We start from the raw sequence: 26,046 nt of genomic DNA on the forward strand, positions 1-26,046 counted from the left end.
CCCCGAAACAAAACCTGGGTGTGGCTTAAGAGTTTGGCAGGACCTTTAGTGTGCCTTGGGCAGAAAAAGTATTTAAAAACAACTGATTTAGAGTACAGAGAACCACTTTAATATCTCTAAAGAAGTATGTCTGTGTTATCTGCAGTGACTTCAAGGTTGTACATCTCTCTCTTTTATCTCAATCATCAGTAAGGGCTAGAAATATTTCCTCTCACCCGATTTTTTCACAAGACACTCCCTTTAACAAACCGTCTTTAATTGTAGATTTAACAGAAAACGTTTCCCGCTGCACTATTTTCCTACTTCAAACAATGAGAGTCATTTAACTGGCTCCGTTTCCGTGTATATTTAGCATGTTGCGCAGGCAGGAATGTGTTTATCAGCCGACGATGAATGGCTGCTCTGTGTTATTCCAACAGAGACTGGGATCAAAATAATGTAGCATTTGCCAGATGAACCGTCTTTGCTTTGAACTCTTCACACATTCACTGCATGCCTTTATTGGAGCTGTTAAGGTCTCGAAAGCAGAAGGCTGAGGCCAAGCACAGTGGGAGTCAGCATGTGTGACCAAAATGAACACCCATGGCAGGTCAAACTGTCTAACAGGGGTACAAAGTGTTTATGTGAACAAATTTAGATGGAGGCCTCCTTCATCGTGCCCTTGCACTTCTAATAGAGCAACTGAGAAAAGCATAAATCCAGATTAAAATAAACTCTGAGCAAGCTTTTCCAAAATTACAATGAACTGTCCTAAAAACAGCAGTCTCTGTTTTATGCAAGCGGTATTAAGACAAGCACACTTGTTATCGTTGCTGTTACACTGGCAGGCTTTGCATTTCCATTAAGAAACCGCCTGCTTTGCACAGTACTTCCTTCATGAGGTCTTCTAAGAATACTAAGGTTAAACGCACTGTCAGTCCTCTGTGTTTATTTACCCTCCACCATATTATGGAAGTCAGAAATAATTGTATTTATTTTGGGTTTGTTTACAATACTGAATGACTGGAGATTTAACATACAGTAAACAGAGCAGCTGTGGCTGTATATAGAACACTGTCTTTATTGTTTACAGTAGTTTATATTAACAGAGGGTACCCATATGGAAAATAATTAAAAACTATTATTAGCATTGTCTAACTGATACTATGACTTACCGTACTCATAAAAGTGGCTCCCCCCCACATTTCTCTCCTTTTTGTATTAGAAATCTGCTAAAGAATCCTATTTAATTAGTAAATCATAGTATAAGACATACAGGGCTCACATAAATAACTCATAGAGCTCTTTTTGATGAATAAAAGTAAGAATAAAAGTTAGATAAAGAAATGTTTCATTTCTTTTTAACGAAGACATTGCGCTTATAAAACATTGAGAGATGCTTAACTTAACTTAAATAGATTACTTCCAAACAGCAGACTCTTGGATTGCAATGTTAAAAGCAGAAGTACTAAAAATCCCAGTTCTTGGAGTGAAAATCCAGAAGCAAGTCAATCCACACAGACTCTCATATTAAAATACCCAAATTTAGCTATAGAAACTGTTTACAGCATGGTTGAAAACAAAGACATTGGTACTTATGGATAGTTTCTCCCCTTATTAATTATTTTTTAATGGAGTACTGTGTTGAGAGAAATATTAAAGCTTCCTTTCCAATTAGTTGTACTAACAGCTCATTTAAGAAATCTGTGCTCCAATTTTGGTGATTGAAATATTTTATTATTTGTGTAATGCACTCAATAGGAGGTTTAATTCAATTCAATTTCAGTTATATTTATATAACGCCAAATCACAACAGTGGTCACCTCAAGTTGCTTTATATTGTAAGGTAAAGAACATTAACAATCATATGACCCCCTATGAGCAAGCCTTTAGTGACAGTGGAAAGGAAAAAACTCCCTTTTACAGGACTAAACCTCCAGCAGGACAGGTCAGGCGAGGAGCGAGGCCATCTGCCGTGACCGGTTGGGGTGAGAGAGGAAGCAGGACAAAGACACGGTGTGGTGTCTGTCTGACTTCAAAAATTAAACATATAGTTAAAATGTGGGCACCAAAACCAAACATCTTTTTTTAATATAGGCTGTGGCTCCATCCTGCTATATATATTACTGAGAACTTACAGTATATATTGCAGCTGAATCCATTTTTCTTAGCATCCCGTGCAAGCGGTTATTACTAAAAGCTAGCTAAGGATAAATTGGTTTTACCCAGAAACACAATCTCCAGAATGTCCAGATCAGGTGTTGTGTTTACATCAGCTGATCAAATCCACTGATCTCTCTGCCAAATAAATATTTAACTCAGCCACAAACCGTAGTGCATAAACAATTAAAGCTAACGGTTTGAAGTTGAGTAGGTCACGTCTATATCAGTAGCGAACAGATGATGGAGTGAAATCAGAGCCTCCTGGGTAAGGTGAGGCTAAAGATAACAAAGGGGAAATGCATGCTACGGACACGTGAAAAAAAACTGCCCAAGATAAAATGATAACGACAGATAAATGTCCATTCAGAGCATCCCTGCAGGCTCGTGTGACACTGAATGCAGCTCAAGTTTAGCATATGGCATTAAGCAGTGCTGACCACAGACTGCATGAGGTTGCGGCAAACAGCTACAGACACATGTTGGTAGCCTCAGCGATATCCATCTTGGCTCTGCAACGAAAAGCTGCTTTTGACAGGTGGGCAGCAGCTTGTGAAAAATAAGCTTTTGAGGAGCTAATGTGGCGGTGGTAGCGTGGTGATGATGGATACTGAACTGAAAGCTGACACAGGTGTCAAAACAGCACTTCATTGCCATGACAAAGTTAAGGCAAGTTAAAACACATTATGTCTGACAGCCTAGATGTCATTTGTTATGCTCTTGGGGAATATGCAAACAAATTATTTAACTACAGGATGAAGAATGATGTCAAATATTTCCAACTACTGGCTGTAACCCAGTCTGTAAACCTTTTAAAGCACAGAAGTTGGGCTTTGTATAAATCATATGGGGTTAAAGGGCACTTTGATGGGCTATCTCTCTAAATACACATTAGTTATTTTGCATGTTAACTCAGCAGCTCCACAAACCCACTTGTTTGTGTAGTGAGATACCCCTAAAATGTTTAATGCTCTATGAAACTGTAAATGCTTGTTATTTCGCTATATAAAATCATTGTTAACATTCATTTGATTCATGTCTTCACCTTGTTGTGCAACACATTCATACCTGGTTATTCATTAACTATGGTGATGACTCATCTGGTGACTTTGGGAGTGCGGCTAACCAGAGCAAAGGAAGTTTTTGAACACTACACCACTGATATGAACCGACATGTTCAGCCACACACAGCTTCTCGTTGTTTCTGGAGCAGTATTTAAAAGTTTTAGGTGATTGTCCACGTGCAGCTGAGAAAAACAAATTCTAAAAATATAAAAAAAGGTCCAGAAATAGACAGATACTAATTTGTCATATTGCAGTTTTATTAAGTCTGCAACAGTTATATGTTTGTATTTTTGGAGTACATATGTTGGTTAGCAGTGCTGGTCTGTTTGTACTCAGGTGACCTATTTTTTTGAAGTGGCTATAAAAGGCAGTACAAAGTACAAATTTATACACGTTTGGGCAATAAAATCTGTAGCTGTTTTTAAACATTTCCACTACAGATGTGGGAGGATTATCCACGACCTGTATGGGTTTTATTATTGTCGCATCTTTTTCTTATAGTTACCTAAGATTATGATGCACAAGATCTTAGATAACCATTAGCACGACTCACAGCGTAGGTGGACATGACAATAAAAACAAAAGCGTGTAATACAAAAGACTTTGAAGAAGAACTTATAGTTACTGTGGTTTTGCATTTTAATTAGTTCAGTTTTTGTTTTCACTTTATTTACAAGGTCTTGAATAACTAGGCCACATCTTATCTTTAAGACCTCATAGTACCATATCACCCCAACAACTTCGCTCTCAGACCACGGGCTTTCTTGTGGTCCCAAGAGTATTTAAAAGTAGAAGCCTTCAGCTTTCAGGTCTCTCTTCTTTGGAGCCAGGTCCTCGCTGGGTGCTTCCCATGAGTGTTTCTTTTTCTCTGACCCTTTTTTCACTAACTGTGTTTACACACCTCTCTGCATTTAATTATTAGTTATTATTTATCGCTGGTTTTCTTCCACATTGTGTCTTTTGTCTTCTCTCCCTCCCCTCACCCCCAACGGGTCATGCAGATGGCTGAGCCTGGTTCTACCAGAGGTTTCTTCCTGTTAAAAGGGAGTTTTTCTGTACCACTGTCGCCAAGTGCTTTCTCATAGATGATCGTTTGATTGTTGGGATTTTCTCTGTATTACTGTAGGGTTACTACTCCACAATATAATAAGCACCTCGAGGCAACTGTAGCTGTGATTTGTTGCTATATAAATATTGAAAAAAAAAAAGTTTTACTTTCTGGAGTTGGTTTGCTTGTTTTAATTTAGTTTTTATTAGTTTTATTATTGTTGGTGGCTATTTGTCAGGGATTAAACTGCAGTGGTTCAGAACATGTATTTCTTGCCTAGAAATCAAAACATAAACAGATATATGCACCAAAGCCTCTTCAACGCCACTTCACACCAAAGAGGTTCCCAGTTTGAACCTTCCTGATCAGATCGGGCTTTTCTCTTTGGAGCTTGTTCTCCTTATGTCTGGTGATCCTGAAATTGGCCAGATATCTGGTTATCTGTCTTGCCTTTGCAGCCCAGTGATGGATTAGCAACCTGTCCGGTGTGCTACAGCTGGGATAAGCTCCAGAACCCCCACAACCCCGGTTAAATGACACTCCAGTCGCACAGGCCTAGAAACCAGTCTATGTCTTCCTGGCAACCACAACCCCGACTATTTGGCGAATGGGTGCTGGAGGTTTCTAGCAGGTTTCTCGGTGAAACTGCACCACCAAAAACTGTTTGGCCACCTGTTTTTTGCACTGAAGACGCAGCCCGTTCTCACTCCCGAGGCGTAACATGTCAACGTTTTGTCACGTCCCGCGGCGTTCCTGAGGAACGCGAAAGGAGACCTTCGGCGTTCTTATGGTACGCGGCGGGTTATGGCTGGAATCCAGTGCAATGACGCTCCCGCGGTAATAGACGTTCCAGCCCTGTATTCCAGCCCTAAACCTAACCTTATTCCTAGCCCTGACCATAACCTTATTCCTGACCGTAACCAGGACTTTAATGATGTTAAATAGCGTGTTTCTAAGCGATCTAGTTTTTTTTTTGTGTCAGTGGTGTTTTTTTTATTATTATATGGAGAACATATGTCAGAGGGAAGAAGTAAGAAAATCAGTGCAGGTATTACAATTAAAACACAGAACGTTTTGACTCACAGCAGAAAGGAGTGGACTCACAGTCTTGTCTACAGACTCATTAAACACATCCATCAAAGCCTTATTGGCAAGTTGTGAAACAATTTTTCCAAATTAACAACTTTCTCAATTTTTTTTCTTTTGTTAGCAATTTTTTTTAGGAGTCAAATTTTTTATTTTTATTTTTAAAGATAATTTACAAGTTTTTCCATATTTATTATTTATAGTTAGGCATGAAGCATGTTTTGGGCCTTCTAGAGTGAAAGTATAACTGAGATTTACCTAAGCAAACGTAACTATTTTAAAAATAAATGGACTGACTAATTAGTGGAGGAAGCCGTCCTACTTGACATTCTGCTAAATGGAGGGGGGTAGGGGTGGAGACTGACACTTGATATTTCACAAACACTGGCTGGCAGTGGCACCAAGGAAAGCAACACACCACCAGTTTACTGGGAAAGGCTCACACTTTCATTCCGCCTACATTACATTAGCACCACACACATGCACGTCCACAGATGGCTGGTATGACTACGCAGCGCTCTAGTATCATGCAGTTAAATTTGAATCAGTGCTACACACCAGTAGACTATCTGGAGTCAGGCAGAATATTTCAGAGGCACTTTATTTATATCAGCAAGGGGCACCACTTTTCCCACTGCTATAATTAGTCTGGGTAAATACTTAGGCCAATTACTCATAGTGCTAACAGAATAATAAAAAAGGAAACTATTCAAAAGATGAGTTCACACACCGACAGACACACAAACAGGTTGAAAGGGAACCTTTCCCTCTTATTCACTGATTTCTGGGAAACTAATAAGCAGATGGATTTACTGTAATGCAACCGAATACCTTTGAATGTTTGTCCACATTGGGCTTGTTAATTGCATGACTTAGCTGTAGCGATCTTCTCAGTTACTGAACCTCACTCTTTCTTGACCCGCAGTAAACTGAGTTTTAAGAATGTGAATGGCAGAGCTGTATATCTGTATATCTATACAGACATAAAATACACAGAACTATTTGAATGTTGAACTTTATGCATGGGAAAATTAAGCACAAAGTCAATATAAAATATAGTTGTTATTTGCATTACTTTACACAGTCCAGCTGTTATTTTAGTCCCGTGTACATGGCAGTTAAAGTCAGTGCATGTGGAATCTCCTGGAACCAGTTTAACAACATTTCAGTGAATCCACTTTGTTCTTTACCTTAACATGCTTTCCTGAGCCTTGCTGTGTCACATAAACTTAAAAAAAATGCTTATTTGACAGCTGTTATCTTCTCTATACACTATGAGGTATAAGGCCTGGGACCTTCCATTTAAGAAACTTACCTCGGCACATTGACCTGAGCTTATGGGTGTATTATTCCATTTGTTGCCCGTGTTTATATCAGGAAGAGAGGTAGGCAACTTAGCCGGGCAGCAAGAAGACAAATGAATGTGCACATGTGGAGAGCAGGGGCTGCTGAGTTTGGGATTCGAAACGTGACATGAAATTCCAGTGTTGGCGTAAGGCACCTCGAGGGAAAAGCTCCTCTGTATGGCGTGATGACAGTGTTTTTCCTGGTGGCCTTTTCCTGATGAACAAGCTTTCAGGTTTTTCTCAGAAGGTTTAGTTGAGGAGAACAAACAAGCAGAGGTACTACGATAAAGTTTCTTGTGGCAGTCGCGATCACCCTCTGGGTGCTCTGCTGGGTAATGAGCCTCGGGATATTCCACATTGACTGTAGCTGTTGTTGTGGCTCCTTTTCCTGATATCATTGGTTTCTGGTGGGCAAAGCGCAGCAACAGGCTGCTGGAGTGACGATTTGATCTGTCTAGAGATGATGACACTTCCTTTATTTTGCTCATGTCCTCTGTTTTAGATTTTGGTTCGTCCTGTAAGGGAATATTAAACTGCACCATGTGTTTGGTGTCCCTGAACTCAGCTGAACAGCTTTCTTTTGGGAAGCGATGGCCGATTACTGCCGTGTTGGTGGACCCTTTGGAAGTCACCTCCTCATCTGTCAGTGAGTATCCATTAACAGAAGTCTGAAGAGATGACTGATTAGAGCCCTTCCCTATAGGGAGCGCAGGAAAAGCCACTGGACTTACTGGGGAAGCAGGTGGGGTGCTGCAGGGGCTCTTTGGGAATATAACTAAGGAGGAGCACCGCCTCAGGGGGACCTTGGACTTGCAGCAGTGTAGACTCCTCTCTTGGGTGGTCTTATGCTTTTCTGGTGCCTCTGGCTCGAAGATGCTGTTACTGCTACAGTAGCCGCCATCGCTGGCCATGCTGCTGCTGCACGAACCCCCGTCAGAACCCGCACACGCTCCTCCTCCTTCACCAGCTCCTGGTTCTCCATCCTCTACGCTGCCATCGACCTGTCCGCTGAGCTTTCCACAGGGCTGGAGTGAGATCTGTAGAATTCTCTTCTTATTACATCCTCCGGTGTTAACCCTGGGTATGAACACTGAAGAGTATTGATTATAAGCATAATCTGGTGACAGAGGAGTCACCTTCAAGTGGACAGAATTGTGCGCCAGACTCTCCGAGGGGCTTTGAGCTGACACACTGACTCCGCTTTCCTCACCATGGCTGCTGAGGCTTTCTGACAGAGGGTCCGTGCTGCTTCTCCTTGACGCAAAATGCAAGCGGAGCCGACGTGCCATTCGTTTAACTCTCTAATCCCTGCAGCGCCAGCGGGAGCTGCATGATCAAACTTGCTGGCTGGGAAAAGGAGAGCAAAGCAACTGCTCCAAACTCTGCTCTGTGATCACAATCATTAGGGACTGCGCATTGCCAAAATAGCTCTGGTGACAACCTACATTCCTCTCCAGGCGGACCATGGCTTTTAGTCAGGGGAGGTCAGTGGTTCTGTGTGGAGGCATGACCCAAACAGATGACCTTTGAAAACAGATTAATCTCACTGCTGAGCCCCCTTTAAAGACACGGCCGCGGAGCAGAAAGCAACACTGAGAGTTGAAGGAAAAAGCGGACCTGCTTCATAGCCTTAGCTCAGGGCTAGTTAACTGCACCCTCTGACAAATGCGTAGCACCTCACATCTGCTGCTGCCACTTCACTCCTGTTTACTCCCTTGGGGAAAGAAAAAAACAACAACAACGCGGCAGTCGTCCACGCTGCATCTTCGACTAAAGCTCTGGTCAACTGTTACTTCTGCTTCAGGCCACTCACCCAAGACTTCACTTCCTGCTGCAGCTATGCTTCTTATGTTTCTGCTGCTCTGCGCCCCCACAAATATTTTTACCCACTGCTATTGAATTACAGGAAATCAAAGGGACTGACTTTCAACATAATTCTGCTTCAGAGTGAGGACTGGGTGACAAAGCTCAGCTAGCACACAATAAAAATGCCAAAGAAAATAAAAGAGCACCCAAACAAATAAAAACACTAATAAAAATGCTTTTTGATCCTCAGTGACTGAACAACCTGCTGCAAATCATCTGCTTTACTGCAGAAAATTCAACACGATAAGAGGGAGAAAGATTTGTGGGACCGCGGTGACGCGACACCAGTCACTCAACACTTCATGTAACAGTCAGTGCTCATCTGATTTCCTCTCCACGCCTGTTACTCTGATATTGCTCTGCCTCTAAATCGGTTTTAGCATAGTCTTTAATAGTAAGACGCCAGGCCAGGATAAAGCAATGATTCACCGGTGGACACTTCCTGCTGCGGTGGAAGTCATCACCTAAATTTTTAAGGAGCATGACAAACTGCCAGAAAAAACCCATGATTGGCCATTAATCACTCATCCAGGCAAAAGCAGCTTTAACTGATGTTGACGGTATCTAGGCCATAAGACAAGGCTGGTGACGCACACCGCACGTTCATGTTAAGTCACAGCAAAGCTGCCTGGAAATAGACACAAGAATTTGGCATGACAGCGAAGATCATGCTTTGCATTGAAGGATAAGTTATATATTTATTTAATAAAGTCTTCAGCGAAAGTGTCTGAGGTGAGGTCATCAATAAATTGGGTCAGTGGGGTGTGGCTAGAGTAGAGGCTGGGCATCTATTAAGGTGCAGCCCTAAAGAGCTTTGATGTTTTACGATCAAACAAATCAGCAGAAAATATGGCTGAACTGATAACGTTGTCCTAGAGGAACAAGGGGCACTGATTGACATCTGACTGGGGTGTCTGAGAGTTGGTGTGTGTAAATGTGTTTTATACAACTCATCACGCATGAAGTAATCAAACTTTTAGAGAGCTGAGTAGCATTTCTCAGATCTCTGTCCAAGAAAATATTGACAGGCATTTTTAATCCATCCATGCATACATTCTCTTCTGCTTATCAGGGTCACAGGGGGGCTGGAGCCTATCCCAGCTACCCATTTTTATGGTTAGAGAAATATTATAAAGGTGATCGAACATCTGCTGCCAGTGTCCAAAAGCCAAACAGGGCGAATGACCTCTTTAAAATCTCTCAGTGAGACATGCTTTTACAGGAGACTCTTTCCGGAGTAGTGTAAAGAGCTTGGAAAGAAGGCAACTGGACTTCTTTAAGTTTATTGAAGACTTATTTGGCACCTTTCTAAATTTTAATTTCAAGGACTCACACATGAATTCATATAATTAAGCACTTTCTAACTATCACACACTGTCTTTCTCTAATGGATTTTTCTGAAGAACTTTGGGGATCAAACCACTGACCTTCTTTTTATCAGATGACCCGAATGACTGTGCAACATGTCCTGTTTTGTTCACTTATACCATTTCTGATTTACTAGAATGTTTCTACTGTTAAACTTACTGCAAACCAAGATATCAACAGCTACATGTTTGAAGCTAGCTTCCTGCGAATGTAATAGTGTAAGTAACTGCTACAGGTTCATTTTCCACACATGGAAGTTCACTGCAGGTTCCATTTAGGATTAGGCTTAATCCATGTATGAAAAAGCCACTGATGTAGTTTATCTTCACAGAAGAGATATATTTAGTGTACTATATAACAAATTTTAGTGATATATTAATACCTCCAGCTCCAGTCCCAGTCTGAGTATGTTTTTTTACCTGCCTGATTGGTTTGGATAAGTTTGGTTGCCTCTCAGCGTTTAGCTTTTTTTCATAGTCTTTGTAAATGTTGTTTTGCTGTAGGCTACAAAGCAGCTACCATTGTATCACTTTCTTTTACCATTTGAATCGTGCCAATTAATTCAAGTGCAGGTAACCATAGCAACTTCTGCATTCATGCTGTCTCTGGAAGTGGGGAAGGGGCTGCTGCAAAGAAACACTCATGTATTTTAAGCGAGAACTGTACAGCAGCATCTGATTTACTTTTTTATGGTTTTTGTGGGTGTGTCTAGCTGCCTCTGAGATAACTGGGAACTAGATATGACCACACTGCTGTTAGATTAGATTATGGGGGTCTGCTGGCATAGCCTGGAGAAGTGATTTACTAAAGAGTTTAACCCTGTGGAGTCTGACCTCTTGCTATCAGAATATGTAATTTTACTTTTTTTAATTGTTCTCAAGAGTCTGGGTAATCAAGGCTGTGTACTATCTAAAAATCTGGCCAAAAAAATAAAGTGTCCAAATATATGCATCCATCAAAGTTTCACATTTTGTTAAAGTAAAAACTACTTTTGGTGGTGCTAGAGGACATGTCATAGTCCAAAGGAACAAAGATTTATGCTGTGGGAATAATAAATGTTTATTTATTAAACTCTCAAGAGGCTATAATTGAAAGTCTTAGCCAGAAGAATCTTATCATCCCAAGATGTGAAAGCTCACACTGTGGAAACACCATGTGGAAACAATAATCATCCAATCAACACATCTCGTATGAGACGACCAACAAAGCACGTTTCTTGCTGAGCTCTCGGTGTGCCAGAGCTGCAGACACACACACACACACACACACGCAAACACTTTCACAGCTCTGACACACCCTCCAAAATACTCCAACGTGTAACTGGAGCATGACAAGGCAGAACTGAGTGACTCACCCCCGTCTTTATTTTATCATGTGACTGGAAACCTGTGACGTAGTGACAGGTTCCAGAAACATTCAGCCATTTAGCTGCAAACGAAAGCTCGTGTGTTGACGGTTTTTTAATGATCTAACGACTGACTGTACCTGAAAAGTCTGAGCAAAACCCGCTGAAACATGTTGAATGTTATGGTAACAAATTTATGATGTAGAAACTCCACGATTACAAAAAGCATCACAAGACTATTAACAGTGAGGTGATTCAGATTTCACAAGAGTTAGAAATGTGAATGTAATTATCATAAACTGATGGATGGCTGCCCAATGCTTGGCTTTTTATTGACTTGTAATTCCAAGAATCTACTTTGCCGCTTCCTGGTATTGTTGGGGACCAAACTTTACCAGTGATAAAAGTCTATGAAGCTGTATACAGCTCCAGTGGGAAAGGGGCAGGTGATTCACTGATTCTACAAACTGCAAGACATGTATCGCAGTTATAAGAAATGTAGCTTAGGACACTACAAAGAATGACAACTTCTTTTGTTTACTTTCCATTATAAAATAAAGTTAGTTATGAATGAAATATTAAATATGGAGCAGCAAAACAATCAAGAAAACAATCCAAAGCTTCCAATAAAAAAAATCTGTATGAGCTTTGGAAAACCTGTTTTCCCCCAAGTGATTGCTGGAAATTGCTGGCAGCCAGTAGATGAAATTGGTCCCAAAGAGGTACATGCGGTGCTGCACATAGGAACTCCTTGCAGTTGCTTTGCTCACTAGCAGATTGCCACAGTTGCCACATGTAGTTGGCATGGACTTGCAAAAAAATTGCAGACTGCTCGCCGAGCGGTAGTAAAACTGTGAAAAGTGAGACGCAAACTAAAAAATGGAGACTGTTTGACTTCAAAGTAAAAGCTGGTCGCTCGTCAACCAGTCTCTAGGACTAAGCACTAGTAGATGTTTTTATCATTATCATTTTCTAGCCTGCTTTGTGGACACAAGTGTAGTTGGTGCTTTTTTTAGCGGAGGATCAATGCAAATTGAACAAGAGCACCTCAAGACAAATATCTACACCAAGTCTCTGAATCCAGATTAGTCTCTGATACAATCTTGAGAACATCAACAATGTCTTCTGATATTTATTATTTCAACTTATAGACATATTATTGCTGTTTCTTGAAGGAGACAACAAGGAGAGCGACTCCAAAAGTTAATCAATTCCTACCTCTGGCAACACTTTTATAAATATGTTCATACTTTTTAAATTAATCATAAAACCAAACCGTAAAACCAAAGCTTACCGTGGCAGATGCATAAAAGGAAACACAGGAGTTTTATTCAACGTGAAGCTAATTTGTAATACGCATGCACATCTCTCTGGTGCATGAATATAAGAGTGATAAAGAGAGTTTTCAGTTCATTTCTGCCTCTGTGAGTTGAAGTGATATTTAGTACAGTCACATAAGGACTTCTGAGCATCCATGTTGGTTCACTGCTTGACCGTGTTGACTTTGCATACAGTTACAGACTGTTAGCTGCAAAACTCAGAAGTGGTCGTGTCACTAGAGTCCGCCTGTTCGTGCGTACCTGCTTTGTATCAGCCCAGAATGAAACTGGGTCAGCAGCTTATCACATGTCCCCCTACATTTAGGCTACATCCTAAAACCTTTAACATCACTTTGCGCCAATTGTGTGATCAATAAGGAAACACTAGACGCAGGCATTGATATTCTCTTCAGTCTCCTATTCAAACTATTCAGCTGCATCCTCTCCATGCCCTTAAGATTTGCCCCTATTTACAGTCATGAATAATAAGGTATCCCAGTTTCCAACAGTACTTCAAGTGTCATGGCAAAATAAGGGCCTCTGTGTATTTGACAGGCAGACAAAGCACAGTTAACCTTGTAATGACTGGGGCATACCCTCCTCCATACAAATATGAAACATACTGTACCATTTTACGACATGCAACGGCTTCTTTGCACAGCAATAAATTTTCTTAGTCAATAAATGGGCAAAACTGAGTTGTGCAGTGTGAAAGCTGATCATTTTTTATATTCAATTTATGTAAGACGACCTTATAAAAAACCCTGCAAAAGTATTGCCTACTTTAATCAAGTTTGTTACTCTTGTGTTCTTAGAATAAATTACAAATATTTTCCTTATTATAAGATATAATTTAAAAAAAAAAGTCTACTGAGCTAGTAGATCTGATCTTAATTTCAGTGGAAAATAAGGCTTTATAAGTTGCAATTTAAGACCATAAACATGATCTAAAAGTGACCTTAGGCTCCAGCAACTAGCAATTTAAGCCTATTTTACTTCTGCTGGTCAGACAGGAAATGTATATGTGCTATCTTGGGATTTGTAAATGTGTTGAACCATTACTCGAAGTTATCACTTTCTGCAGACTGGAGCCTGGTTCAAGTGTGCAGAGCATGAAAGTAAGTAAAGTAAATGCTCATTATAGACTCAGATCATGGTTGGACTCAGATCTAGTGGACAATCCCAAATGACAAAAACGCACTGAAGCAGATAAACTGGGAATATTACTGTTATGTTAGCACTTAATGTGATAAAATGCAGAATATATTTGCAGTAAAAAACTTTTGTTTCATTCATTGTCTGTCTTCAAATCTCATATCTGCTGACTCTCATTCACATATAAAATAAAAATGTAGTATATAATGCCACCATCTCATCTACAACCTCATTTGACTTGACCAAACACACACATATACAGATCACAGTAGGAGGTCTGTATTTGTTAGGCAAATCTGGGGAATTAAAAAAAAATTAACTAATTAATAATGTGTTAGAGACCCAGTTTACTCTTAATTGTTACCCTGATCAGTCTGTCCCATTCTAACAGGAATTATTGGGGCGCCTGTTTAGCCTACTCCACAGCTCCACATTACACTTTAGCTCTACAATATTTGACCAGCTTTGCATTTAGGCAATCCAACCACAACTAAAGAGCATAATCCCAGTACCTTTAGTAATTAAATCCCCTCCAGATATCACATTTCACGTGGATTTTACACTGTGTGTGGAAATACTGACGATAAAGATCTGCTGCTGATCTGCTCACTTATTTTCACTTATTCACATTTGTTTTCACATTTGCACTGACACACACACACACACATGGAAACCCATGCCCAAAAGCTCCCGGCAGACAATTTTTGTGCTGATGTTAATCCCAGAGGCAGTTTGAAGGTCTGCCAGGTTTTACACAGTCAGCGACCGCACTCTATAACTTTACGTGGTATGACACTTTGGTGGTTGACTTGCTGTAGTACCTAAAGTTTGCAGTAGCATAGCTTATAACGTATAGCTTGGTTGTGAATATCTAGGAGGGAGGACACTTCACCAACTGACTTGTTGCAATGCTGGCATCTAATTACAGTTTCACAAATTCAGCGAGCGCATCGGAACAACCCATTCCTTCACAAATATTTATAAAGGCAGACTGCACATCTAGGTGCTTGATTTTATACACCTGTGGTAATGTGACTAAAAGCACCTGAATTCAAAGAACAAGATTTGTCGCCCAATGCAGTTTAGTGTAGATCATATACAGAAACAAAAATAAATAATTAAAACTAACTCACCAGCCGGTTCTCATCAAACACCTCGAACAGCAGACGATGCTTCTTGGGATCAACCTGAAACACGACAGACACTTTAAAGTCAAAGCTGCTTAATCGACCAGTACAATAACCAAGATGCGTGGACAACACTGCCAGAGTAATTCAAGTGTCACATGTTATGGCTACATTTGATTTAAATCTGATTTTGGAATCATGTTTTTCTAAGTAAGCATTGATTTGACTGATATCGCATCAGAGTACATTCGTTTTATAAAAAAACAAAAAAACATTACATGCATTTTAAAATGTGCTTAATGTGAATCACATTTCACTTACTCTGAAAAAAAATTCTTCATTCCACTTGGGGTCCAGTGTCTTCGGGCCAAATGAAAAGAGAAAAGAATAAAATAAATCAACGAGATATGAGCACGACTTCAAAAGCAGGTGTTCATGCATTTACCTTTTTGATGGTTTTGGTCTGAAGGCTTGCGATTTCTCCAGTGACAGGATCATACAGGGACAGTCTGGTATAGGGATCACTGCAAAGGAAAAACAGAGACTCACTAAGTCATTGGTCTATACAGATTCAAACAGTTATGATCTGCTTCCTGCCCTCAGCGGTTTACTCAAAACACTTAATATCAGCCTCTACCTTCAGAACGTAAGAAACATTAACGAAATTGTTCCAGCTTGACATGCTCATAATTGCAGTTTCTAATTTATTATAATTCTAGGAACTGTGCATAGAAACCACATCCATCAAAGAAACTGTATTATTCATTGCTCTCTCTTAACAAAGCATTAGTAATGCATTAAATGACGAGCGCTCCACTAGAGCGGTACTAATAGAGCAATTTTGGCCATTACGCGAACAATTAAACACGAAATGGACATAAAGACAGAAGAGTCCCAAAACGACCAACAAAATCAACAGAAGCTCTCAATTATGCGTCTTTGCTTTGTATGCCGTGCTATGTGGAAGTTAGGGGAATTATTTTCAACTTTAAAAAACTAAAAGTGGGGGAAAGGTATGAGTGAAAAGTGTTGTAGACACACTGGTTTGTGCTTCTTTGGAGGGAGTCCCAGAGTTACAACAGTACAACAAATCCCCAGAAAAACCCTGAATGAGGGGTGGAAATAAGAAGGGTAGCCAGCTGTATCTAAATATTTGAGGAATGTTAACCATCAGAAAACAGAGTTTAACACTTTAAGACCTAGCATAGAACCAAGTCCGCCAGAGCTTATATTATATTTTTACATGTTGTAGTGCCATTTTTGGGAGCATTTCAAGTTGATATACATCAATACAAGGATTATAGCCCAAATTTTAATAATATGTATGCATTAAGTTCATAGTAATTACATAAATTGCAAAAAATGCAATAAACTACAAAGAAATTGAAAATCGTTTTTCTTTTTTTAACATATATTTCTAGTTAGAGAAATTTAAGAGGCTTATCCCTCAAAACTGTAAATACAAAAAAGTTGCACAAAATAGTTTCCCACCACAGGAAATTTATTTTAAGTGTCTTCATAGTTTTATTTTTGAAATACACCAATTTTTATATACTGCAGGAAAAACGAAAATAAATATTATAATGGAAATTTGCAAAAAAACAGCATATGCATCAAAATAAACTATTTCCAGCAGTGCAATATGAGTCCTAAGCATCCCAGAAACGACACAGAAAGTCATAAAGTCAAACATAACTTTTAAAAGCACAAGTATAGGCTCATAAGGCCCTGATGGTAAAAAACTACATTTCCGCAAAATAATGTCACTTCCGGTTTTGGGCAGGTCATGGCGGACATGCGATAGTTCGCGCTGATGGACGTAGGAAGTGTTACAAACAGCTGATCGGATCGGCAAAGCGTGTTTCTGGAATATTATGTTTTTGTTGCTGCAAGTGCTTTTTATGCAGTTTTTGCAAAGCTATATGTGGAAGGAAACTGTGACTTAGGACAAGCTGATGGCATAAGATGTAAGTACAACTCCTCCGGCTTCATATGCAAAAAATTTTATTGCGCTAGCTTACGTGGTTGCAGTGCTACCGGGATTTAAAAATAGTTACGCAAAGTGGAGCGTGCCCGCTCCGACCGGCTTTAAAGGGTTAACTAAAGCTTTTCTGCAAATGACACAGAACAAAGTCCTTCTGTTTTTTGGAACAAATGGAGGATTTAATATGAATCAGTGATTCACAAATTCTAGTAAGCTCTGATTGTAATGTAAAGAGGAAACAGACAGGAACAAAGTGCCCCCTGTGCTCTGGAAGTTGGTGACTTAAGATTTCTTTCAAATCTGCTGTGAACATTTTTAATAATCATCGATTTATTTACATAAATGATCACAAAGAAATTGTATGGTTGTCAAGTAGCACATGTTGCTTTTCTCTTTAGATGTCCTGCAATGCTGCACATTAAATATGTTTGTATTTTGAATCGCTGATAAAGCTAAATGAGAAATGCCAAAGAATCACACTGAGGTTTGGGGAAATTTATTTAGAAGATAAAAAACATTAGTCATATATTTCTAAAACATTGGATTAGTCTAATCAATCAAACTGGAGAACAACCTGTAACTCTTTTGATTTTAAAGGTTCAGGCTTCTAATTCTGCTACAAGTGTGTGTGATTTTTTTAAGTTTACGACAGTTGATAATCCTATTTCTAATTTCATAAAGGAAGAGCTCTGAAGGTCATGTGGTATGTGGTTAGATTGCAAAACACATTAGTGACAATGCCCTGACCCCTGAGTCTCAGACTTTTCCAACACTTCCTGTGTTGGAAAACAGTGGCTGTATTAAGAATGGCCACTTAAGGCACAGGTGAAATTATGTTGTTGTTGTTTGAGCAAACTGGCATGAAAAACAGACCATGTTCCTTCAGCTTACCTGGCTCCAAGAATATCCTTTTTGGCCAGTCCAATTCCAGCAATGACTTTCACCTTCAGGATTCTGTTATCCTCCTGAATCAACAAAATAAAATAAAACAAGTCTATTTACAGTACAGTAAGATACAAATAGGGACAGAGACTGCATACAGCCTACAGCTTTGACTTCTGCTGCACATATGTACACACACAGGCAATATTACTCAGTAATCATAGTTTTCTGACTTTTTATTTATTTTTAACTTGTGTCTTGTTTGCACACTGTGGGTCGAGAGTGTAATGATATTACACTCCTGTGCGTGTCCTGTAAACATGGCAGAACTGACTTTGACTTCAGTCCAGTCCAGAGTTATCCTAAACTGGATAAGCAGAAGAAAACGAATGGATGGATGCATGGATGGATGAGGACAAGCATGAGGCGACTTAGGTGTATTTGATTATTAAGACTGAGCTATCTGTGTCGCTGAGTCAAGAGTTTGGATTGTAACACTGGACCTAAACTTCTTAAATCTTCCACCTGCCCAGTTTATAATAACTCTAAAACTAATGAACACTAAACTGACACTTACCTTTTCATACAACACAAACTAAACAGAAAACCCACAAAAAGCACTCTTATTATAGCTTCATAATATAGTAATAATCTGCGCATGGGCAGTCTACTGTATACCGATGACTTGTATGACAACAGGTGTCCAATAAGTGATAAAAGGCAATAATAAGAGTGTACCAGCACTGATGCAGTGTGGCTTCAGTCTGATCGTTACCACATGCATGCACGCACACAGCTCGCCGTGCAAGCACGCATGCAGTGGTCTCAGGGTGATGTAACATCCTCACAACACTTGGCTCTTGTGCCCCATTTTTACCGTAAAATCAGTGAATCATCGGGAGATTTCGCAACCTGTCACACTGACCCGAGCTCCTTACTCTGCATTCCCTGTTTTGCTTTCTTGTCCTTCTCTGAATCTTTTCACAGACATCTGCTGCTTCGTTAGAGCTCAGTTTTGTTTGTTTGTTTTGTTTTGTTTTGTTTATCTTGAACAAACACAAAAGGCGTTGACAGCCCAGGAGACGGCGGGTTTCCTGCCCACGAAAAACAAAAGCTCTATTATTTTCAAGGCTCCTCTAACACTGCCTGGCAGTAGTTGGGAGATTTTCAAACTACATCGATTGTCTGCTAATAGGTAACACATTTATCTGGCGGAGACGAAACTCCGAAGCGAACAGACGCGGTAAGTTAGGGAGAGTTAGCTCGCTAACTCGACGCTCCGGTTAGTTTTTAGGTTAGCTGCCGTTGGTTAGCTGGCTAACGACAGCGGCCTCGTTTATAAACCCCCCCAAGTTTACCTCATCTGTCTGAAGTCCTGAGATCTGTGAAGAAACTGAAGCCATAATAGTATCCTCGCCCTTCTTCCTCCCACACAGCGACAAGAAGAGGAAGAAGAAGAAGGAGGTGGCGGTGCGACAGTCAGTGCTCCGCAAAGGTGTGCTTTTCCACTCCGCTGTAAGTGAGGTACTCCCTCCGTGTGTTTACCCTGCTGGATGGCGTGAAACTAACCTACTGATAAAGCTGTGACACCTTCGTCACTCTGTATCCATCCTCCTCCTCCTCCTCCGCCTTCTATTCCTCCTCCTCCTCATGCTTCCTCTTCCTCTCTGGGTCCCCCTGTCACAGCCTGAGGAAACCCAGAGGGAGCTTCCTAGAGATCGATGTAATGTCACAGTGCGTGCGTTATCTAAAAGAAACCATACATGTTTATTACAACGTAAATGAGACAGGCATTAAACAGGTTGGTCGCACTGATAGAGAGTAAAAAGCACATATTTGAGTGAGAGACGTGTTATGAAACAAAGATAATATATTCAATTAACCCGATTTTTAAAAAAAATTAGTTTAGTTTTGAGTTTAGTTTTTTCCCAAGGGTTTCCACTTCCCCATTTCAGTTTGAAAAGTTTAACTTTAGTTTCGTTTTAAAGGCCTACTTTCTCTGACAGTACTATCTGAACACTCTTAGGCAAGCTTTGTTGTAATTTCTTTAAGTAGTCTTCAGGAAGCACGTTGAGCTACTGTTGTGATTTGGCGCAATTTAAATGAAATTAAACTGAGTTCCCCAGACTTCTTAAAGGACATCTAAAGCCCTTCTTTGGATGTTGGCTGCCTTTATTTTCCACTCTCTATTGATATGATTCCACACTGCTTCGGTAACCTTAGGGTTCAGGCTCTGGAGAGGCCTGATATTATGTCAAATATCTTTTCAAACTGTGAATTGTGTCAAATGTTTCCAGATGCTATTGCGTAGTGAATCAAACTCTGATGGTACGTTTCTGTGTTAATAATCCCATCAATTATGAGCAGATCTCTAATATCACTGGCTAAAATACAGCCCCAAACCATGGTAGAGAGTCTGCAGTGTTTCTGAGCTAAAGAGCTGGGATGCCCAACAAGGCCCAGGGGCCAGAATTGGCCCACCAAAGACTCCCACATGGCCCACTGGATGGCTTTGAAAAACGTGAATGTGGGCATAAATTTTAGACTTTTAACTGTATTTTCAAAGATTTTATGACTTTTCTACCTCACTCATGACCACTCATACTACACCAAAGTAAAATGACAGAACGATTGTATTTTTTACACTATCTGCTATATATATTTATGATTTTTACAGTGTCTTCACCATTAAAATTAAGACAAATAAAGATGACCGTCTGTGTAATGAACCTTTTCTGTAAATTTGCATATTTATTTCTCACAATTTAAACCCAAAGCAGCATTTCTGTATCATACAAAAAGACTGATATATATTGGTGTAATTGCGCTTCTTTTGATTATGATTAAACTTCTTTACACTGACAGAAAGATGATTTCACTGGTCAGTGCTGTAGACAGTCACTGTTGTACCTCTATCCTGACCTCCTCCATACACATTAACAACAGTTCGAACCAAAAACTTTGCATTTATCTCTCTGTAAGAAGCGTTTCCACAAGGACAGGGCTTTTACATAATGTCCACCTGCTGTGAGATAACATTTTAAGCCTGACACTTCTTGTTTTGTCCTACATGTGTCCAGCTTTCTCCATTTTTTAAGGAAAAAATGCACACCATGCCAAGATATGAAGCTTTCAGCTAATAGATCTTTGGGATTCACCTTGTTGGTAAAAAAAACCAAACAAAAAACAAACAAACTATTTTTTTATCTGTCAAACGGTGTGATTTTTCTTTGATTCAACTACAGAAATGGAAACAAATGATGTGTTTTGTGATAAGGTGCTTATAACAAAGTGCCTAAAGATAGAATTTTAAATTTATTCTTTGCTAAATTGTCTGTTATGTCTAGACACAACACTTTTTTTAATGTCAGAATGATTCATAGGTTACTGTTAAGTGGCTTAACAAACAATAACGGCAACAACAAACATTCCTCTACAATTTATCAGGTACAAGGACTGCACCGGAAGTGAGTGAAAAAGCAGCCAATTTCCAAAGAAAAGCTCCAAAAAGCCTGAGAGCACCTTAAAATAATTCCAAGAAAGTTGATGTGGTGCAAGACCTTTCCACAGTATTGTACTGCACTTCTAGATTTTAGTTTAGGTGTAGTTACCTATAACACTTATACAACACCAATAAAACTCCAATACAAATACAAATGCACGTGAACGCAATTATAAAAGCATAAACTGTAAGATCAGCGACACTGCTTAAGATTATAACATCACAATAAAGGAAATTTACAGATGAAGAGGTGGAAGGAGTAATCTGTTAGACAACCATGGAAAAATACTACAAGAGTGGTGACTCGGTGTCACATGGCATGTTGAGCTGCTCTGCATTTTTATCTGATTCTTCCCAAATTATTTTGACAGTGTCTCACATGTTTATAGGGCTGTTAAACTAATTTTAGTGCAGGAGTTATATGCCGTCAAATTTGATCAATTGTAAAATACATAATTAAAAAAAACAGCTTTTCACTTCTTCATTTTAGTGAAAGTACATTCTGAAAACATTCACATTTAATGAGTCAAACTGATCCAAAATGATGAACAACCGTTTTAAGAAAAAGCTATTTCTTTTTGGGCTTTTTAGCCTTTATTGAAACAAGAAACTTACAGTAAATGGCTTCAGGGTTGACTCTAACGCAGGTTTCTGCAATATTCTTATCACATTTGGTCACCCGCTCAACCTGGTGGGCTATACCGGCGCCCAGGAAAAGCTTTATACATGTCTCAGTTTTTCCACATTCACTGATTTGCTTTCATCATGTGAACATTTACAGATCCAGAAAGCCACAAAAAACATCACATGTAGAGTTTTTATAACTAAGCAATTAATTGCTTGCTGTTGTTGTTGTTGTTTTGTTTTTGTTGTTATTTTTAGAAGTAATTAATGATTTCACTTCATGAAGATGAAGTCTAAACATGCTTAAAAGTCAAAACATCCACTACAATGATACTAATACACAATTAAATATGAAATAAATATAAATTTAAAAAAGCTTAAAAATGTTGTACACTTGCCTTTATTTAATTTGAATGAGGAGAGAAAATAAAAATGTAGGCAGATGTAAACGTTTTAGGAATGTAAACCATCTATAACACAAAGTTTAACTCAAGTTCCTTCTTTTTTTCAACACAGAAAAAAGTCCTTCTGTGTTTTTTGGAGACTGGAGGACGTGGCACAATCTTCCAGCCCTGAACGTCCCCAAGGTCAAACCGTGCAAAAAACTCAAGGGCCATATATCAGGCTCTACAGGCCTCACTTAGCGTGTTAAATAAATGGAACAATGTGACAAAAGTGGAGATGTTTGGGCATAATTCACAGTATCACATTTGGTGAAAACTAAACATAGCATATCAGCACAAATGCCAACACACTGGTGAAGGGCAATGATTTGGGCTTGTTTCACAGTCACAGAGCCTGGGCAGTTTGGCGTCACTGAACTCCCCTGTATGCCAAAGTATTTTAAAGTTAAATGTGAGGCCGTCTGTCTGCTAAACCTTTGTCCACATTGTGTCATGCAACAGGACAATGATTCCAAGCACAGCAGCAAATCTGCATCAGAATGGCTGAAAAACAAAAGAACTAATGGCCCAGTTAAAGCTTCATCCTGATTGAAATGCTGTGGCGGGACCTTAAGAAAGCTGTGAATGAACAAATTCCTGCAAAAATCAATGAACTGAAGCTTTGTTATTAAGAAGAGTGAGCCAAAATTCCTTCACAATGATGTCAGAGTCCGATAAAGTCATACAGGAAACAGTTACTCCAAGTTACTGCTGCTAAAGGTGGCTCTACGCGCTGCTGAATCTGAGGCTGTATCTAGCTTTTCAAAAGACTGCATATGAGTTCCTGTCAAAATGTGTCAAAACTGGAACTGATCAGTGAATCACAAATTCCCGTATTCACCTCTTCACAGAAATAATCAAGATTTTGTTTCTCACTTTTCAAATGTGAGGATTTGTTGTTTTTCCTTTTTTGTGTGTGTATCAATGTAATGTAATTTATATATATTTGGGTTGTAACATTGCAACAAGCTCTTTGTTGTGTTGTTGTATTTTCTAAAAGTGCTACACAAATTAAGTTCATTGTGATAAAATGCAGTATATTTGTCGATGCCATGCCTTTAACCTGCATAGTTTTTTTTATTTATATCAAAATTTCATGTGTCCTGCATTGTCCCACACAAACATGCCCTTTGCCCCACATTTAGTTTGTTGGGGTCCGGTCAGCTCAGCACAAACACAGTATTTGTAAACACACCTTATGCAGACGCTGCTTCAGTTTTTGATATGCATTTGTAATTGTACCCTGTTAGATGCATTTATAAGCTGTTGTAATCACAACTTATATAATGTACAAAAGAACTTATGGCTCAGTTACCATGTGGCTCTCCTTCCTGAGACACAAGTTTCCTCGCACTAAACAATAAAACATTCACGGCCTCATCACTCTTGCAGTCACACAGCTACTGTACACATACCTTGGTTTGTTTAAGTTCTTTCTTTGTGTTTCTTTCATTGAAAAGAAACCATTTGCATTCATCAAGCCAGTTCTCGTGGCTGTGCAGCCTGATTTGTGACAAGTGGGGACCCGTCCAATAAATCTAATTTCCTGGGTGTGTCACATTTCTTTTTATAACTAAAGAACAGCTTGCATTCACCTAAAAATCGCCAAGGTTGGAAAAATGTCTTTGTCCCACAGAAGAGTCTTTAAAAAATAGATAAGCCTAAACTTGTTTAGTAGATTGAATTCAGCCATGGTGGACACTGAGCAGAGGGAATGCACATGCTCAGTCTCAACCGCCTGATGTTGATATTATGCTTTATGGTTAGGGTATGTGTCTTTTTATGTAAGCTTTTATTGTTTTGTTGTATGTATATACATACATACAACATGCATGTGGAGCCTGTTATAGTCAGTAAAGATAATAGCCATAATAAGGGTCACATTTTTCCTTTAAAGTACAAGTTTGTGCACAAAAAGTGCTGCATGCAGGATTTCACCACAGACAGTGTCAGCTACAGCAGGTGTGGAGTGGAAGCTGTGGCTCCAACCTAATTAAAATGAATTAAGGATTCAGCAGTACTAAAAAACTGTATGCAGAGGGAAACTGAATAATTATGTCATATCGCTCTTCATATTTTTGTGGGTATTTTTTTGACATTTTGTATTAATGTTGATAATTTAGCCGTATAAAAAACAAAACTGAGTATTAAAAGAAATTGCTAATGTGGAATCCGAGTCCTCTGAAATCCATGGAAATTGGTCCGATTGTGACTGTGAATGTTGAAAACTGCTGCAGACCTCGTGCTGGACATTTGAACCCATTGTTTTCGAATATTCTGGTTAAACCTCAACTTTTTACAGTCAGTATAGATAAGAGTTTTCTTGGCCTGTTTCTGATTACAACAAAACCCATGTTTGTATCTGTGAGTGGATTTCAAGAGTTCAGCCTCTGATTAATGGAGTTTTTTCTCTGCTTGAGGCTTGGATGAAAAAAAGCTGTTTGGAAAACACGTGTCAAAGCCAGATTGCCAAGTTTGAAGAATGTTATTCAGATAAGAGATAAGGCAGAAGAAGATACACTGCCTTACTGGTTTCAAATAACCACACACACACACACACCTGAGGGTTTCTGCCTATGCTTTATAAGTGTGTGTTCTTTTTATGTAGCAGGACTGTCCTGGAAATCCTGCTACTATTTCCACTAAAACTAAAAATACTCCAATGAAAATAAAGCCAGATACTTCATGTTGACTTCGTGTGCAGTAACCGACAGTGATTGTTTGACATTTATGAGGTGAAATGTGCAAAACAGAAAACAATGGGAATCAGTCTGATTATAAAAATGAGGTTGTGTTGGCCCGACTGTAACTAAATGTGAACAGTTGAAGAGGTCTGCTCAGACAGAGGAGCTCTGATATAAGCATAGATGTTAAATTACTGCCTGCAGTAATAGGACTGTTCGTTTAAGGGGATTTAACTTTATATTTATGTGTCAGCACATGACGCTAACACCATAATACCTCACAATACTTTATTTTGAAAGGCTCTGTTCATTGCTCCATATCCCTCCCTCACACAGACACGTTATTATTTGATTTAAAGACTTTTAAATAGGCTGACTGATATCATTCACAGGCACAGGCTGCTAAGTGCTCATGATATAAAATCACGTAATTAAAGTGAAAGACATTGTCCCAATCCTCAAAATGTCTCCTTATTTCTTTTGTTTAGTTGAGTGTACTCAAGGAAAGTGGTGGCCTGAAGGTTAATGTGGTGTTTGTTGTGAAATCCCTTTGACGTTTAGGACATAAATGAACTGGAGTTTAATGACACTGGCTTCTGAAAGGTCCCAGAAGTGGAAAATAAAGTACAGGATTTCTGTCTTTTTTTGGGCACTTCTGATCCTCTTTAAAACATTACCAATAAAAAAGCTTATGTACTCACCACTCTGGTAAAATCTGAAGAGTTTTCTAAGACCTTCAGAATAAAGTTCTGTCACGCAGTGGATTTAAAAAGATCTCCAGGACAGTCAGACTGGTCACCACATTAAGCAAGTTTCCATGGCAAACTTTTCACATGAGACCTGAAGAAACTCTACAGTGAGCACGTGTGTAAATCACTTTGTGCATGGTACCAGTCATTTCAGCATCCCATAATATGCAGATTTTCCAAGGTCACGGTTCCCTCTGTGTTTGGTTTTGAGAAAATGCAAGTTCAAGATTTGAACACACAGAGGCTCAGCTGAGTGAATCTAAACTCATATATATATATATATATATATATATATATATATATATATATATATA

General features: G+C 39.3%; 1 protein-coding gene across 1 annotated transcript in view; it reads right to left on the reverse strand.

Annotated features, from left to right (window-relative positions):
• Positions 1-19,432, reverse strand: part of LOC102304284 (E3 ubiquitin-protein ligase NEDD4-like) — a gene marked incomplete at its 3' end in the record, with an annotated part of 35,608 nt that extends 16,176 nt beyond the window's left edge. The window contains 5 exon segments of the mRNA XM_042220511.1: positions 6,654-14,924; positions 15,186-15,224; positions 15,310-15,388; positions 17,740-17,813; positions 19,089-19,432. Coding sequence (XP_042076445.1) covers positions 6,654-7,973 — 1,320 coding nt within the window.
• Positions 19,433-26,046: the final 6,614 nt, after the last annotated feature.

Source organism: Haplochromis burtoni, unplaced genomic scaffold (assembly GCF_018398535.1).
Source record: "Haplochromis burtoni strain Fernald_Lab_line unplaced genomic scaffold, NCSU_Asbu1 Contig_50, whole genome shotgun sequence".
Lineage (NCBI taxonomy): Eukaryota > Metazoa > Chordata > Actinopteri > Cichliformes > Cichlidae > Haplochromis > Haplochromis burtoni.